At 38.1% G+C, this 19,205-nt stretch overlaps 1 protein-coding gene across 1 annotated transcript in view; it reads right to left on the bottom strand.

Moving 5' to 3' along the window:
* Positions 1-8,572: 8,572 nt before the first annotated feature.
* The window catches only part of ATRNL1 (attractin like 1), a 679,297-nt gene continuing 668,664 nt past the window's right edge, over positions 8,573-19,205 (bottom strand). The window contains exon 29 of the mRNA XM_060125653.1: positions 8,573-8,697. Coding sequence (XP_059981636.1) covers positions 8,573-8,697 — 125 coding nt within the window. The remainder of the gene's footprint in view (positions 8,698-19,205) is intronic.

Raw genomic sequence — 19,205 nt, 5'->3', positions numbered from 1 at the left:
CATTTCTTGTAGCTGCTGGAATAAAACTCAAGTTGCAAACACTATTGGGGAATATCAATGTGAGCTTCAGTAAACACAATGCCGATTGTTTATCTAAAAGAAAAATATCTAGATAACGACTAAGAAGGAAGAGAGAAAAGGGTTTTACTTTATTATCTTGTTGAGAGCTTTAAAAGTGTTTTACATATGCCAATAGTGACTGAGAAATAATGTGAGCTGTTCTTTCTGATACAAATTTTAATGCTTTGTGTAAAATACTTCATTTACGTAATTACCTGCTAAAATTTCAGATGCTTATGTACAGATGAGTAACTTTGTCACTTAACAGTGGAACAGAAAGCACCAGGGTCAAACTTCACCAAATCCAGCTTACAAATGGAAATTCAAATCATGATGCTGCACCTGTCATTTATTCCTTTATGTATCAATATAATAGTTACAAGAGCTTCTGTAGGCCAGTGAGATATGATGCATCCCTCTACCTTCAAAACCTAGAAACACTGAATACTAACCCATGGGAAAAGCATTAGGAAATCAAATTGTTGTAGGTGTTATGACAATGTAAATAATATTACCAAAGGCTTACACACAGTGCCATCCGGACAGCCTTCTGATAACAACAGTCATATGGGACTGGATCTGAGGTTCTGAAAACTCTCTTTTCCTCATAAGCACCCTGGAAGGAAGGAAGCATGGTGTGTGAGACTTGTCATTCAGCTGAGGATAGAATCTTGGTTTTATTCTGCTTTTCCCGGGTCTCCATTTTAACCACTAGATCATGAGTCAACAGTCTTTGAAAAAATTGATGGAATTGATTCAACCACCTCTGCTTCCTTGGATATTTTTGGTTCATGTATAGTTTACAGACTGGTTCATATAACATAAAGCACAAGACAGCCAAACAATGCTTCCATTTCGAATTGATATTAACGTGGTTAAGACACGATTCTGGAAATTTGCTTTAATTTTAGCGACACGAAGTGACTTGTTTTATAAGTGGAATTAAACTTTATACCAACAGTCATAGTAAATTCCAAACTTTGTAGAAATGACTAATTATTATTCTTTGTTTTCTATTTCACCAAGATGATATATTTGACATTGCCATAACCTTTGCAAATATTCTAAATAATCTCTTAGAGATTACACTGCAAGGGCAATTATCAAGACTACATCAAGAATATGTACACAAAGTAATTTGCACCAGAGAGAGAGAGAGAGATCATTAATTGCATTTATGAAGTGTGAAAGGATATAAGAATCTTATGACATACTGGAACAGTAGAAAAATTGTTAATTTTTTCCTCAAGGGATTCCCATGAAGGTATATTCTTTTTTGGCCATTCGACTTTAGGACAAAGTAATTCTCAATTCACTAATGTGCAAAACCCATGAGGTTCATATGTGCTGTCAACGTAAGAATTACTACTGAAAAGTCTACCACATAACCATCTTCTAAGTATGGTTTAGAAAAGGAAATTCTTGTCACTAAAACACTGCATATTATGTATAAAAACACAAACAAAACATCGTTACATATCCTTACAAACTTCTAGTTTGTAAAGCTCATCATGGACAACTGCTTCCTGAGAAACAAAATGATGCTATTTGGTATTTTTCCCTTACAGAAAAGTTGTTTCCTTTAACAGCCAACATCTTGAATTTCTGCATTGGAAGGTCAAACTGGAGCTGTCACTTCAGAAATCAGCAAGGAGTGGATGTTGTATATTCAGTCTTTGTTTCCTCTTCCAACTAGTTCATCTGCACATAAATGTTCAGGAGACCACATTTTTTTATACTCCCAGGACATGAGCTTCAAATGAACCTGGAGTTCTAACTCTCAGCAGGGAATAGTCCTGATAAGTAGAATATCCCGTTTGCCATTATCTATTTGTGTTGCAAGGTAATTCATTTTGGGTTGAAATCAAATTGTTTTAAGCTGAGCTGGTATTTTTATTGGTGTCCTTCCAGCCGGCCTTCCTTTTAAGTACCATCGTATTTCAAACAAGCTAGATCTAAAGGAAAAGATTACTGCTGCCAATGTGCGTTGTCACAAGGGAACAAAGATGTGCAAGACCTATTTTATGTTATTTATGTTTAAAGCATTGATAGTGGTTTGAGAGCACTAGTCTGCTGCTGGGGGAAATAAGCTGACTAATCAATGAAGGGTCAGGAAAGATGTGTGATGATGGGAAAGAAAATCTAAAACAATCTGGTGGTATTTGCTGTAAAATTACCATTTAAAGTTGAGGAAGGTAATATTTGCAGAATGTAATAGACACTGTAAAAATCCTGAAAAGCACAACTCTGAATTACCAGGTAACATATATCAGTGTTTTCTATTGCAATTTTATTATTTGGGAACTTTGGCACATATATGCCCTTTAGTGTTACCAAAAATAATCAAGAGAAGAATCGTTGCTCGGTGATTCCCTGAATTTAACCTTAAATCTTTTCATGGTGTAAGGATAAAACATTTAACTCTAATCTACTTCCTATTTCAACAACATAAGCCCATCACAACACCTAAGTAAGGTAGGTGAGCATTGTTATCCCAGGTTACTTAGAAATAGTTTAGACAACTGGTCCAAGGCATTAAAAAAAGTTGGCATTTGAGTTCACATTAAAACTCAAGTGTGTCCCACACAGGACCTATTCCAAGATAACTTATACATAACTGAAAAGCACACCATTTAAGATATCTTTCAGCAACAGGTGCGACAGAGGCACAAAGAACTGTTAGAAGAATTTGCTCACTAATGCCATTTTCTTAGGTGGATTTTCTAGAGTAGATCTCCTACCTGACCACGCACACAGCTGGTGTAAAGAGGCTTGTGCTTAAACAGCTATCTTGCCTGAGTGAAAATTTCACTTCTGCCCAAAATAAAAGTGGTCGAAGCTTTTGATGGTGAGGAGAATACAGTGTTTCTGCAGGGATCTTTGAGGGGTTCGGTTTCTTGTTCACTTAGGGCTGCTCCACAACCAGTCCTTGAACAGGGCAGAATTATCTCCTCAACAAAGGGTGGGAGCCCTGGAAGGCAGACAGGTCAGAATGGGGGAGGGAGGTGCAGTTTCCAGAAGCTCATGCAAAATACCATGTGGTCTCATATTTACAAAGCAAAATAATACCTGCTGTTTTCACTTGAATGGCTGGAGAGAGCAAAGCTCAACAGAATGTATTGGCTGCTGTGGCTGTGCCAGGCCCCCTAATGCTAAACAAGCAGGGGAGTCTGCTGGAAATTGGAGAGGGAGTTGCACGTTTATCAGAAAGGGCTGTGGGTTAGACCTGAAAGAATGCCGGCCCCTCACTTCGGCCACTCACAGGTGACTTCTCTAAGGAAACCTCTTCAGGGCCAAGAAAAATAAATTTTGAGTTGAAATCTTCAAATCCCTTGATAACCACTGATTCCACCATCAAGAAGTCGAAGAGGAACCTGTGCCAGGCTCGGATGTCCGGAGAAGCTGCTGCTTTCTGTTGTAAGGAAAAGGCGCTCCAGGATTCGACTGTGAGCTCTTCCTGCTTCAGACACATCTTCATCTGGGCTCCTCCCCAAAACTCTTCTCCCTCTTCTAACGCTTCTGGGGCATGCTAGCCAGGCTGGGCAAGTTTCTCAGGGCAGAGTGGTCCTCTTCCCTGGCCTGACCTCTGGGAGGTGTGGTGTAGCGCTGCCCAGAGGGGTCTGCTATTTTATCCCTCAGAGCACAGGCAGGACCCCCCTCAGGGTTAGGCCTCAGGTCAGGCCCTGAGCACAGGAGGTGCTCGGTCCTCCTGTGGGGTTGGAGAGAAGAGAGGTGTTTGGATCATCCTGGCTGCTCTGCCTTGGGAACACTGGACTGAGGCCCAGAAGAGCAGTAGCACGGACATAGGCCAGGACCCAGAGGGCAATGTGGGGACTAAACCCAAAGCCTGCCAAAGAACAAGCAGACTTTTCTTAGAAAACTCCTCAGCTGTGCCATGGCTGCACCAGTCTCAGAAAGAGGACTTTCATTGTAAGTAAGAACGACTTATGTAAACACATGGTCAGGGCAGAGACCCTCAGTTCTGGCTGGAATCCTGGCCACTTAGGCTCTTGTGAGTTTTGCTTCCATTCTCAGGAACAGTCAAAGTGTTCAGCATGTAATTCAAAGAGAACATGTAGAAAAGGCTAAGAAAAATCAGGTGAAGAGAGAAAAATGGATTTTGAACGTGGAATTCAATGACCAAATTTTATAACCAAGTCTTAGACGGCAGATGGGCTTTTCCCGCAGTTGAATGCTTTTTCCTGGATGATCTTGAGAGGGTAAAAAATATATATAACAAAACTGCATTTGGCAATGGGGGTTGGAAGATCCAATGTTTTTATTTCAGTAATTAAACTCCTGATCAACAGCATACTATATCATAAAATGTTGGCTTTTTAAAGCAGGTTTGAACTTTCACACAATCTGTTTTAACACTGGCATGCACACCTACATACATATATACTGAGATGGTTCTCATTCATTTAAAAAATTTGATAAAACTAAAATGTTAAATGTACACTGTAATGAAAACACTGCTGTAACACCAACCAGATGGCTTGTATTCCTTGGAAAATTATTTAAAGCATTTTGACTTCGATAATTTCGTTAAAGAAATTCTTCTAACTGTAAATAAAGGCAGCTCTTTGGCCAAGTGCAATGTCTCCTTAATTTGCCTAATCATAAGAATCACCGAGGCGCTTATTAAGCATATGAATCTTCAGGGTTCATCAAGTCCTTCCGTATCTTAATCTCCAGAGGCAGAGGTAGGAATCTGCACTGACCCAGGTAGTCTTATGATCAAGTAAGTTCCAAACTCACCTTAGCAAAATAGCAAATGGTCTTTGGAAGCTGGTATTTTTTTTGTCTATGTGGGTAGCATTAGTTCATTTGATCAGTTTTAATTTTTTACAACTTTTTACACGAAACACTTTTCAAATCATAGTTTTATGTTCAATGAAAAAAAAGATGTATCATGTATGACAACCAAATGTAAGGATCGATCCTTCTTGCCAAATTTTGACGAGAAAGTGACAATTGATGTTTCTGTCTAAATGTCACCAAGCAGTTTTACTAAAACTGTATATATTTTGAAAGAGTTAGAGCCGCTATTGATCAAAATATCCAAGTGGTTTTTTAGAAATCTCTATATCCTAGAAATTTGGGAACTTAAGTTTTTATGAAATCTTCATTTGCAAACACCTACTTGGCTTTTACCTATGGTGAAAAGATGAATGAAAAATTAATAGATGAATTCATAAAACAATCGGTAGGAAAAGAGCAGCCTGGTGGCCCCATGTTTGTTAATACCAGCTACGCTGCACTGAGGGCCCGTCGTGGAAGCTTTATGTCTATTATCTTCTAGGCTCACAACAACTCTGCAAGGTGGGCACCAGTACCTTCCCTCACAGATGGAAAGTCTGAGGCTTCAAAAGGTTAAAGCGTACCAGCACCACACAGCTCGAAGCTGGTTGCAACATCTGTTCTCAGGTCCAGCCACCAGGCTGCACTCTAAATGACCCTGCAGCAACACAAAGCCAGGTAGTCACTGCTGTCTTACTGGAACTCAGAGAAAATGAGATATTGAGAAGCACTGCAAGTAGCGATTACAGGTTGAAATATATTCTACTTGAAGTTTTCCTATTGAACATAACACAGTAGTATATGGCATACATTTTCCTTCTATGTGTATCACTAAATAAATTTTCATTTAAAAGCCATTATGAAAATCCCAATCCTCTTAAAATGTATTAAATTGATCTGTAAGCATGTGCATCTTTTTTCAATGAGAATTCTCTAACTGTCCGAATAGTGTCCCCAGGTTAATTTTTAAAACTCCATTCTACTTAACCAACATTTTTCGTATTTGGAAGAATAAGAAACCCTAAAATCTAAAGAATTTTTCAAAGTCATTCTAAACTGAAATGTACATAATTCTATTAAGATGAGTTTTCAAGAGAATCAGTCATTTAATGCCTAACTTCTTGAAGAGTATCTGCATATACTTGTGGTTTGATTAAAAAAAAAAAAAAAAGAAGCTTCCAAGTTAAAAGTGTTTGGGGTGTGGGGAAAAAAAGAACATGACACAGATTCAAAGTGATTATCCCTAAGGTCTTTTCAATCCACTTCACCTGAGGGTGAAGAGTTTTATTGCCAGTAAAAAGCTTTGAAAAGTCGAGAAGATATTGCATAATTAGTCACAGAGTTAGCAATATTTGGCCCAGAAAGGTTTAGTATGACTTTAACTTAACATTGCGTTATGTCCCATAATCGTCTGAAATTCAAATTTCTGAATTTTAAGAATCTGATGGGATTCGAGGTGAATGAGGCTTGACAATTCTTTCACAGTCATTCTATTTGCTTAGCCTCTCTAAAAGCATAGCTGAAATAGATTTTACGTACAACTCTGTATGTTTCCGTATTTTTGTTATATATGCTTTCTCTCACGACAATTGTTACAGAGTATTAAACAAATTGGGCAATCATTTTATTTTTAAATGATTATATTTTTGTATTCACCAGTTTTGTCAATTTATTTTTCCAGGAGAAAAAAAAATCAACATTTAAAGGGCCCCCCAAAAAGCTAATAAAATTGCTTGATCGTTTTCAGGAGACATTTACTAACCTCGCTCAATTTTCTTTTCTTTTTGAGAGAGAGAGAAAACATCATAGGGGGGTAAAAACAACCAGCTCTACTCCCTAGCCCCCCAAAAACCCCATAGGCTATAGATTAAATTGATCTAAGAATCAGTCTTATTTTTAACGCATGGAAAATAGCAAAATTATCATGCCAACATAAGGAATATATACTATAATTCATAAATGCCTAATTATCAAAACAATGACATAGTCATGGTTAGATGCAACCTAGCAATCTTATATATGATGCAACTACATATTGTATGATCATTCCTGTTATATATTACATTCGTTCCCATCAAATTAAGTTGGCTATGTTTAAATGGCATTGTGAAATAAACATTTAATATCACAACAGGGTCATATTCTGCTACTGCACAACCATAGCATGCAAGTAACTATGCATTAGCTGTAAACAGTAAAGTGTCATTACCTTCCAGAAATCCAAAGAACATGATAAGTACATAGATAGTACTAAACATCAATTATAGTTAAATGACTTTCATATTGAACAAAACTATATTGTATAAAGCAGTTTTGGATGTCTCTGTCACTGCTCTCTACACACATTCTGTAGTTCCCTTGAAGTTAAGAAACTGCAGTTCCAAACAAGATCTGTTAATCTACCGAGTTCTAGTGAACTGTTGTCAAAATTAGGACACAAATGATTCTATGTTCCAATGTGAAAGCTGTCTTCTATCATTTTTCCTTTCTGCCATAATTCAGATTTTTGAATCATTAACCATATGCTAAATGTGGGCAACAATGAACTTATTTTATTTCTTAAACTGGAGACTCTCTCATGACACCGATGCGCTTGTGTTAAAAACAGGAATACTGTAGATGCTTGCCAGCAAATGCTCTTCTCTACTTGGATTCTAAGTGAAACAGTTGGCAGGAAGGAACCTGGGTCATATTATGACTTGGAGGAGGTGCTGTCTCTAAAATACTTTTCATAACGTTTGTAAAAAGTAGATGAAATCTAGCCGCTAGGAGAGGAAGGCCAAAAGAACATGATCTGTTCTTATAAAAATGCAGATGGAACATTTAGGTCTGATCCAATGATTCCTAGGCAATTAAAAAACTACCATATTAGAGCAGAAGCTTGCACACTGTAAAATAACTATTTCAGCTCTCTTTAGCTTTGTGATACTGGAGGCTGGTTTGGGAAGGAGGGCAAAAATTGATTGCTGGACAGGCTTTTCCATGCTCTATCAGCCCTGATAATGAGTTAGGCAGTTGGCATGGACGACAGCAATGTCCTCTTCACTCAGAATTCTAATCAATCTCCTGTGAAGTTGCATACACCATCCATCCAAATGGACTCGTTTTGGTCTGCATTCCAGTTGGGTGGAAAATAGTCACATTTGAAAACTGAGTTTGGACATGATATGGTCCTGTGAAATATTTAAATACACTGCTTACATCCTACTAAATCAAAATCCTGCTTTTACATTTACATGAGATAAAACAGCGTTTAAAGCCGTTGCAATTGGTTCATTTCCTGTTTGTATACAAGTGACTTAAGTTTGCTTATAAGGCAAAAACTGTACAATTCTCATCATTCAGGCATTATAAAATGTCTTTCTTTAAAGTCTTGGGATATAAACAGTTTGGTTTATACGAATTACATATTTTTCATCTGCATTAAGAAACAATAAACATGTTTTTCCAGAGTAATGTTATCTGTGATAAGCCTAAGATAGCCTTAAAAACTAACTTTATCACCTGTGACCATCAATACTGTTACTTTGATAAAACTCATGAACATTCTTTGGCCACTCGGGTCATTGACCATTTGCAGGGAACTGTATCTGGGCCTTGGGACCATACAGAGATTTGCCTCCATAAAAATCGAGGCCACAGACCAGCCTTAATGGAAGCCATTTACAAAGTCAAACATTACAGAACCTCCAGGAGCAGTTTCTGTTTCTCAGACACACGTTCCTTGACGTGTTGAGAGGTGGTGTTTTCGATTTCGGACTCCTGAAGTCTTGTCTTTACTATCTGAAGGCTTCTGTTGTGAAATATCTATTAGGGCACTGGCAATTGCAAGGCCTGGAAAAACAGGAAAAAAACCCACTTAAATGTTTGGTTACATATTTCTGGGATGGCAACAGTGGTGGCCTAGCATTGTTTTACATTCAGCAATCAAACATTTAGCTGCTTATTGGAAGTAGTTTACCCTTTACTTAAAATATTTTTTTAATTGAAGTATAGTTGATTTACAATGTTAATTACTGCTGTACAGCAAAGTGATTCAGTTATACACATATGTTTTTAAAAAAAATTTCTTACCTTGGACATACGAACTGTACACATGAAGAAGAGCAAGGATCTAACAAAATTAACTGAGTGACATTGGACAATCAAATCAGTGTGTGACAAAACATCACAATCAGTTGTGGATATGACTCCACACCTTTCTATGTCCGAACACACGTTTGTTCTAAAAGTATAAAGAATTTTCAGTATTGTGTGTGTGTGTGCATGTGTGTGTGTGTGTGTGTGTGTAACAAAAGTCAGTATATTAAGGTTTTTTTAAAAAATTAGAGCAGCTTTAGGTTTACAGAAAAATTGAACCAATATTGATACATGATTATTAAGTAAGTCCATAGTTTACATTGGGGTTCACACTTTGTGCTGTACACAAAGTTCTATAGGTTTCAACAAAAGCATATTGTCATATACTCGCCATGAAAGTATCATACAGAATAGTTTCACTGCCCTAAAAATCCCCTGTGCTTTACCAATTTATCCCTCCCCTTCTCCTGAGCCTCTGGTTATCACTGATCATTTTTTAATATCTCTATAGTTTTGCCTTTTCCAGAATGTAATATGGTTGGAATCATACAGTATGTAGCCTTTTCAGATTGTCTTATTTCACTTAGCAATATGCCTTTAAGTTCCACCATATCTTTTTTTTGGCTCAGTGGCTCATTCCTTTTTATTGCTAAATAATATTCCATTGTATCAATGTACTACAGTTTGTCTATCCATTCCCCTATTGAAGGACATCTTGATTGCTTCCAATTTCTGGCAATTATGAATAAAGCTGCCATAAACACCCATGTGCAAGTTTTTGTGTGGACATAAGTTTTCAATTCCCAAAAAGCTAGGAGCACAATTGTTGGATCACATGTAACTTGATGTCTTAGCTTTGTAAGAAAGTGTCAAACTGTCTTCCAAAGTGGCTGTGCTATTTTGTATTCCCACCAGCAATGAATGAGAGTTCCTGTTGCACCACATCTTTGTCAGCATTTGGTGTTGTCAGGTTCTGGATTTTAGCCATGTAGCTGTATCTCATGGTTTTTTTTTTTTTTTTTTTTTTTTTTGCGGCACGCGGGCCTCTCACAGCTGTGGCCTCTCCCATTGCGGAGCACAGGCTCCGGACACGCAGGCTCAGCGGCCATGGCTCATGGGTCCAGCCACTCCGCGGCATGTGGGATCTTCCCAGACCAGGGCACAAACCCGTGTCTCCTGCATCGGCAGGTGGACTCCCAACCACTGTGCCACCAGGGAAGCCCTCATGGTTGTTTTAATTTGTAATTCCCTAATAACATATGATGTTGAGCATCTTTTCACATGCTTATTTGTCATATGTAAATCTTCTTAGGTGAGGTATCCGTTCAGATCTTTTGCCCATTTTTAATTTTCTTGTTTGTTTTCTTATTGTTGTCTTTTAAGAGATTTCTTTTACATTTTGGATACCAGTCCTTTTTCATTTCAGATACTGTAAGCTCCCTACATACGAATGAGTTTCATTCTGAGAGAGTGTTTGTAAGTCCAGCAAAGTTAGCCTAGGTACCCAACTAACACAATCGGCTATATAAGTACTGTACTGTAATAGATTTAAAATACTTTTCACACAAATAATACACCAAAAACAAACACAAAAAATAAAGAAAACATTTTCAATCTTACAGTACAGTACCTTGAAAAGTATAGTAGTACAGCCACAACGCTGCTGCTTTTATGTTTGCTTCCTGACATCCTGGGCTTGAAATAAAGATAAGGTACTACTGTACTCTATACAGTACTGTACAGTAAAGTACACAAAAGCACAACCACTTGTAGAGGATGCAAGCACATGACAACGTACGCCAGACATGTAAACTAATTACGTGATTGGACATGTGAACGCACGTTCAAATCTTTGACAGTTCGCAACTTGAAGGTTTATATGTAGGAGACACTGTATATGTTTGGAAAATATTTTCTCCCAGTCTGTAGTCTGTCTTTTCATTCTCTTAAATTGCTTTTAAGAAGTAAGAAAGTACCCCAGGGATAGAGTTGTGGATGCACATAGAAGAAAGATGACTTGTAGAAATTTAGCTGATGTCTTAAATATAAGAAAAAGACCATTAGTATTATCAGTAGAATATCTACACAAAAGTGGATCTCTAGTTATCATAAGTAATTGAAAGAATATTGTTTCGTTATATTGTTTTGTCCATTGATTGACAGGAACATTTGGTAAGATGTTCAGGAATAGTAAAGCCTTTCCTAAGTTGATACAAGCAATGGCTCAACCAGATACCCTGGTTTATCACAGCTACACAGGAATCATTTTATCTAGTTTTGGTTTTTGAGTAAAATAAAATGTGCCGAATCCCCATACTAAACCACGAGACCAGACTGCTTGCTTTGAGAAGAGGTCACCAGTTTCCCTTCCCTAAAGTCTTGGAGACTTGACTGTGAATTGAGCTGAACCAGTCCCTGAGCTCTCATAGACATCTTCTCCATGTGCTGCTCTTAGAGGAAGGCCTCACTTTTGGATCTCATCCTATACAAGGTGTCATTGAATTATTTCATTCCTGTGGGTCAATTTATTCTAGGTAAGTCTCAAATATGACCTGGCAAGAACAGACCTCCAGAGATTCATGAACAGAAGGAAATGCCAGTGCGGGGAAATGGACACTGTAAGAGGAAGTTCGACTAGCCTAGCGCAGTGCTGTGGAAGTCAAGGGAGGAGAGAAGTCAAGGCGTCTGCAAAAAAGTACCTAAGGGGTCAGCATGTGAGGCTTGCTAAAGAGGCCTTTGGATTTCCTCAAGGAAGATTCTGGTGATCTTGAGTCATTTCCATACTTAACTGAGGATGGAAGCCTGACAGTTAAGCAGGGAATGGAGTGAGAGGGAGTGTGGCCAACAGACATAAGTCTCATGTGCAAGATGTTTGTTGATGGAAAGAGGTAAGTAAGCTGGTACGTAGAGGAAGCAGCAGGGTCAGATGAGATGTACGTGAATGCATATGATTATCTGAGTACATATACATTTTTTTAAAGATAAAAGGAGTTTCAAGTACATTTGAAAACAGAAGAGAAGGTATTTATGGAGAAGGAGAAATTAATGGTGTTAGAGAGGGAAGAGATTAAAAAGTTACAGTCATCACTGGCTAGGCTGACAATCTTACATATTTAGTTTTTAAGGGTTGATGTTAAGTAACCTACTCTTTCAGGATATTAATAATTATCCTGAGTTTCTTAGGGATAACATAAGTTCAAAGGTTCAAATTTAAGTAAAATTTACTTTCTTGACCTTTGAAGAGCACATATGAACTTCTGAAGTGTCCAAAATAGATGTTTTAACCACTTATTATGCTATGAGAAATAATTAGTTTGTTATTTCTGTAAGGGAGGGAGCCGAAGCACATTATTTACAAAAAATCAGAGACCGTGGTTGTGCTAAGTGAAAGTTCAGCACAGACAGACCTTAAGTTTCCACAGATCTCTTGGCACACTTCTGGCAAAATTTACAACCTTTTGTTATTTCATCTTTGGTACCATCTTATCCAGAGACAGCCAAATATGACAAATAATATACGTCTCCTTTAATGTGAACAGAGATCACTTACACTAATTCCAGTGATCACAGCATCCAAATATGAAATCATGTTATTCATTAAACTGCGGCATGACTTCGTCCAAAGGAGCCCTGAGAAACAACACTTTCCCACTTACATGTAGCTGCAAACATTGTTTTCCATACAGAAGATACAGAGCCAAGAGAGAAGTAAACAGTTTAAGTGGCCAAAACAGGAAATTCTATGCTAATCCTAAACTGTCACTGTATCTTTGTATTTCAGGGTATGTGAATGTGAAGTCTGGGTTTACTAATGATGTGTAAGCTTAGAAACACATTCAGTTGAAAATAATCAATCATAAACCATATTTCAGTCCTTAATTTAAAACTAAAATTACAAATCATGCTTATTTTTAATTTGACAGCTTTCTGTCCTTTCCTATGAAAACTGAACAATTAACTGAATTTTCAGATTCTGTATAAATGGCAATATGTATGCGGGAAACCCTGCTTTCCTCCAGGCAGTGATATTTGAGTGTCCACCATGTGTACTCACAGAGGTCGCTCAGAGGGCCACTTGCCCAGGTCTTATCGTCTTAATGGGCCAAATGCTGCTTTCATTTCATTCAAATTTAAGCTTGAGTCCTTCACTGGACTACATAGCTCGTGGCACACCATGAGTTCTTCTGCATTTTAAATCCTGTAATTTAATTACAAATAGCACAATAATCATAATAACTCTGTGTGTGTGTGTGTGTGTGTGTGTGTGTGTGCACGCCTTGTGTCAAATTGTTAAGTGTAAGTTTTTATTACTATGCTTGAATTTCTTCATATTTTAATATATGGAGAACCTTAAAACACAGCAACAACAGCCCAGAAATTGCTAGGTCCTCCTTCAACCTATAAGAGGCCCTGGACACAAGAGTAAACAGGAGAGACAAGAACCCTGTCTTCTTAAATTGTCTAGTGTGTGGAAGACTCATGAAAAAAGAGAGAGAGAAATTAATTTCTATCATTACCTTTCAGCTAAGGAATCTAATTTTCTTAATTGAGAAAAAGAAAATTCAAGTCAGTAGCTCTGAAAGACAATATTGCTCCCCTTCTCCCCCAAAATGTAACAGTTATATGCTGGTGAGAGACCGAGGATACAAACACAATGGCCTGACCATATATAGAAACAGAACTCTGGCCCACAGGCTGTAGCAACCTGCACAGGAAACCAGTCTCTTATCTATAGTAACCAGCACAAGAAGCCAGCCTGCTATGTCAGGCTTGTAGGAGTCAGACTGCCATCTCTAGTAACAACCCAGGGAGTCAACTACCCCATAACAATGGGCCCCAAACAGCCAGAACTTCATTAATAACTGACAGCTTCCCTAATGTTTGTCCCTGCTTCCAACTTAGGACCAACAAGAGAAAGGGAAATATGCACCCCTCACCAACCACATAGAATGCCCCGCTTCTAGTTAGCCTGCTGCCAGCTTTCCAGCTTTCTGGTGCCGACAGCCTCCAATAAGCTTCCTTGAAGCTTTCTCTTTTTTCCATTATAAAATGTTCCCACACATTCGCACTCTGCCACAGTGCAAGCAAGCGATGCTGGATGACTCCCTTGCTATATGGCAAGTTCTGAATAAATAAGCTTTGCTCGTAATTGGGTTGGTCTTGGTTCATTTTCACAATGACAATGAAGAAATAAAGGTAGCTTGAGATCTTCTCTGGATTAAAAAAAAATGTATCAATAAAATAAAAGCAACTTAGAAGTAAGTTCTCCATATCACCCTTTGACGCAAACGCTCTCTCCTGGTTGAGATTTCCCGAGGAACTTTTTCCCGGTGAGAGGTTTTCTGCCGAAGACCCCACACTCCCCGTGCCCTAGGAGAAAGTGCTTCCTCCTGGTAGGAGGCTGCACAGTGGCACACCCCCGTGCCATTAGAGTTCCATGAAAATAGGGTCAGTCCAGAAGATCATATTTCAAAAAGTCACACAAATCATCTGGTGAAATCCACTTATTGTGTTCTCTAGGCCTAGCACAGTTCCTTGTTATCAAAGCAATACAATTAACTGGGGGAACAATTCATTATTTTAGACTGGTGTTCTAAAGGAATTTCATTTACCATGTCAAGATGATGCACAGATGCTGCAGGCTAGCAAAATTTACATCAAAATATGCCAGTAGATTCAATAAAAATGCTGGGGTTTAAATATTTATTATAAGCTTTACCTTTTTTGCACTTTTAGTTCTTAAATACCAGACACTATGACATTTAGATGATTTAAATATGAATTATAAACCTCATAAGAAAGAAAGCGCCATCTCCTGTTTCCTATTCCACTTCCATGGCCTCTTGGCGTTTTGAACTGGTGCTCGATCATGGGGAACATCACCAGTGGCTGCTCTGGTTCACCCAGGGCAGGACAAGCTGGGAAGGAAGCAGACTTCTTTGGGACCATGCAGATTTCTTTCTGCACATGGGCACAGTTTAGTTGTTACTGGTGTGGATGCTAAGAGCTACCAGAGGTATTTAGTAAAAGTAGGAGATGCACCCAAATCAGGCCTTTACCCAGGACCTTGGATAAAAACAATATTTTCCTCCTAAATTTAAGAACTTCGTTTCTCAATAAACATGTGCAGGCATGCCCTAAAGAGGAAGCGATGGAAATGAGTAAAGCTAAATATTTAAATCGTAAATATATCTTTCTAAAACCACTAAATTTGCAAAACCACCAAGGAGAAACATCAGGAATTTAGTTACCTTTGGTAAAACTCTAGCTTTTCCTAATGGAAGTGAAATGGTATTAGTAGACGCCAGCAGTAACAATCTAATCATAAAATTACTGATGTGTGTTTTTTTACAATTATGCAGAACAATTAATAAGTACGGTAATAAAATACTGCATATCAAATGAAATTGCCTCATTTTATATACAAACATAGCACTTCCATTTTACATTTGAACAAAGCCTCAGATAAGTCATTCATTTTGAAATGCTCTCCTCCCAGGTCTGTGTAAGAGCAGGCACCACTGTATATTTTAATTTCCCAAGAAAACAGCTTCATTAGGTGTGAAAGGTTAATTGCGGGTGTAAGTGGAGCTCAGGGAATGGTTCAGGGTCTGTAGTGAATTGCACAACCTGCTTCAGGAAGGCTTGAACGAGCGCTGTTAACTGTTTGCCCTGCTGAAATGTTTTTACTACCTCATTTATTATCTGTCTTCTTTTATGGCTTATATTTGTAGTTCTTCTAGACCTTTAATGGCTACAGTTTTACTTCACTGTAATCAGATTTAAATGGAAATACCATGCTGGGATGTTTAAATGTTTTCCCTCTGATTGTATATAGCTACATACTACTGATCAGAGCCCTGGCTATCCTTCACACAATTAAGAAAGTGACTTTGGGAAACTTTGATGTTGCATAGACTCTAGCTGTTGTGCAGACTTAATTTCACATTCAGTGTGGCCACCCTTGCCAATATTCAACTAGGGCTGGATGAATAATTAGAAAATATGCATTTCCACTTTAATTTATCTGTTGGAAGACCAGCACAACTGAAGTCATTATTAGGCAAAACTCCAAAGGTTATATTGTTGAACAAAAATTGAAATACTTCAAGTGCTGAAGACACCGGAATGACAAATGGACCGGAATGACAAATGGACCGTATTTGTCTGAGAGTTTAAAGAAATGTTTCCCTTCACCTACTAGAAACCAGTGACAACTACAGGTGTCAATGTTTAAATACAAATGATAATTGTATTCTGGTTATAAAATTTTGTTTGGCCTTTAACACATCCTTTTTTTTTTTTTTCCTGTGCTGCGCGGCTTGCGGGATCTTAGTTCCCCGACCAGGGATTGAACCCTGGCGGGCCCTCGGCAGTGAAAGCTCAGAGTCCTAACCACTGGACTGCCAGGGGATTCCCAACACATCATAACATTTTAAAGTTTAATTTAAAGACACACAGTAAAGGTTCTACAAAATGTAATCCTACTCTAGCACCACAGTGCTGAGCACTCCCTGAATTTTATGTGAACTGTTCCCTGTATTTAGAATGAGCTGAACAAATCATGGCCATTACTGTCTCAAGTCATGGTTTACTGCAAATCCTCATGGTGCTTCACAAGTAAAGCTTCTTTTAGATCATATCAGTTCTGATTTTAATTATATACTAGGAAATTTTATTGATTCATTGAAAATATTTTGTGATTCTTTTTTGAGAGCCACAAACATTTATAAGAACCAGCTCTGCAGCTGCCTCTCCATGTTTTAAAGTAAATTTCCAATTGAGAATTTCCTGTCTCCAAGGCAACTGGGAAAATATTTCCTAGTATTTCCTTCCTTCAATTAAAAAAATATGATATAGGATAATCCCTTATTTTAAAACCTAATTATCCTTAATTTAATTGAAGAGCTTACTGTTCATTGAAGAAATTGAACTATAGCAGTTTTGTAAAAATAGCAATATTTTAATTTTCATTAGGTAGAGACATTGTATTTTAGCATTTCTAGTAGTACCATGTCATTGTTTGTTTTAGATTAAAAGGGATTATATGTGAAAGTATTTACAAACTATAGAGTATTATACAAAGTGAGTTAATAATTTCAATAACAGAATAAGTTACTACCACTAATAATAAGAAATCAAATTACAAATATTCAGAAAACTCCGAAGTCCTAAGGGTCAAAAAATTGTTTAAACAGCAAATCACTTCATTCAATTATTACTTCTCGAGTGCCTACTATATGCCAGGTACTGCTCTGGTCCCTAAGGGTTAAGCAGTGAACAAGACAGACAAGACATAAAAGATTCTGTACCTCATGGTGCTTATTACATTATAGTGGGTCAAGCTCATATATTCTTTTGACCAAGTTATTGTGAGGATTGAATGTGAAGGGCTTAGAGAAGTGCCTGGCACATAAAAGCGCAAAAATGTCAATCATCATCATCATTAACAACAAGTGGGAAGTTTGAAGTCAAATTGGAAATTGATAAAACACTGGGCACTCAAGATTTTGCCTCTATCCTTTAGGATCACTCATTCGTTCAATAATGCATTCAAAACTCAGTATGACTATCATGTGGAATGCCTAATAAAGGACAAAATTTGATAGAAAGATGGATTCAAAGACTCACAGACAGTATCAGTTTAGAGCAACACCGTCTGTGAGGTGATAACTGTGTTTAGAACTCAAGCCAGAATTATTCTGATGTTTTGGATAATAAAATTGAGAACTTGCTCACGAACGTATGGATGACTTGTGCATGTTGCCCGCTCATTAAGGAATGTAAAAATAATTGAAAGTGATAATGGCAAAACAGATGAATGACAATATTCAACAGAGAAAACACTGTATTACTATTACTTGTACTATTACAGATACCACTAATAATTAACTTTCATCCATTTTTTAGACTTTAAAAATGCTTTTATGTTAATTATCTAGGTTCTGTTGAAGTGGGTCAGGAAGCTATTTTTGTCCTTGCTTCACAGATGGCCAGAACGAGGCACACAGTGATTAAATGACTAGTTCAGGCTTGCACAGCTGGTGGTTATGGGGGACCTGAACCCAGGACTCCAGATCCTTTGACTTGCACTCTGCTCACTTTATAGCCGTTAGAAGGAAACTGTTGATTTGGTGCAAATGACTAACATGCGATTGTGAACCAAAATAAAAAGAAAAGCAAAAACTGGTAGGGATGTAAAATTAGTTATGGTCAAAGGCATTAACTAATGTTGATGTTATAAAAACAACAATAATAATATAAACAATAACTATTCTGTTAACATTGATATGATATGCCAGGCATTGCCCTCCGCACTTTATATGCATTATTTTATCCGTTTATGCAGATAGGAGTAGATGACAATACAGGTTAAATCCATAAACACGCATTGAGGGCGTATTGCAGGCAGCGTGGTTGAGGCTGGCTGTCGTCAGAGTCATTACCACATAGCATCAAGTGACGACAACGGTGCAAGAGCTCCTAGATTTGCTGACAATCACACAGAGACAAATTCTATGAAGTTGGCACAAGGCAAGAGGGAAAGAAAGATAAAGGTGAGATCTGCAAGGTGGGTGTGGAGATCAAAGATTCCCAGGGGAGAGATGATCTCTGAGCTGAGGTTTGAAAGAGGAGACGGAAGTTGTCAGATAAAGAACACTGGCATGAGGGGTGTGGTATGTTCTGGGTAGAGGGAACTAAAACTTCAACAGCATGGACAGAAAGGATATTTATTTGGGAAACGTCAGGACAGTTGCTATGGGTGGAACACAGGTGCAAATGGGAGAATGATGAGAGGGAAGAAAGAGAGGTAAGCAGAAGGGGGTCACATGATTTTTAGGAGTGAAGAGGCACAATCCGATTTTTATTTCAAAGAGACACCTCTACCGGTAGCACTGACAGACTGGAGTGGTGGGTGAGGCTATGCTTATTAAAACCAGATAAGAAAGCGACAATAAGGAGAGAGAAAAGGGATGAACGGGATAGATACTTAGGAAAGATTAATACGGGAGATTAAAAATAGGGAGAAGCCTAGTACCACTTGCACGTACAGCTTGGTACGCCTTGGGTGGCTGGACGCATACAAACGCTATTTACTACCCTATGAAGGAGGAACGGGAACAGTCAGGGCGTGGGAATGGTGGTGGCTCATTTGCTTAGCTCTGGACATCCTGAGTTTGATGACCTGTGGGGCGTCATAGTGGAGATGTCTAGTTGGATATGCAGGTGTGAAGCCCGGGAATAAGTCTAGCCCAGGGAGG

The sequence above is a fragment of the Lagenorhynchus albirostris genome, chromosome 16 (genome assembly GCF_949774975.1).
Source record: "Lagenorhynchus albirostris chromosome 16, mLagAlb1.1, whole genome shotgun sequence".
NCBI classification, from domain to species: Eukaryota; Metazoa; Chordata; class Mammalia; order Artiodactyla; family Delphinidae; genus Lagenorhynchus; species Lagenorhynchus albirostris.
Note: the sequence above shows the minus strand (reverse complement) of the source record. Positions and strands in the feature narration are given on the sequence as shown.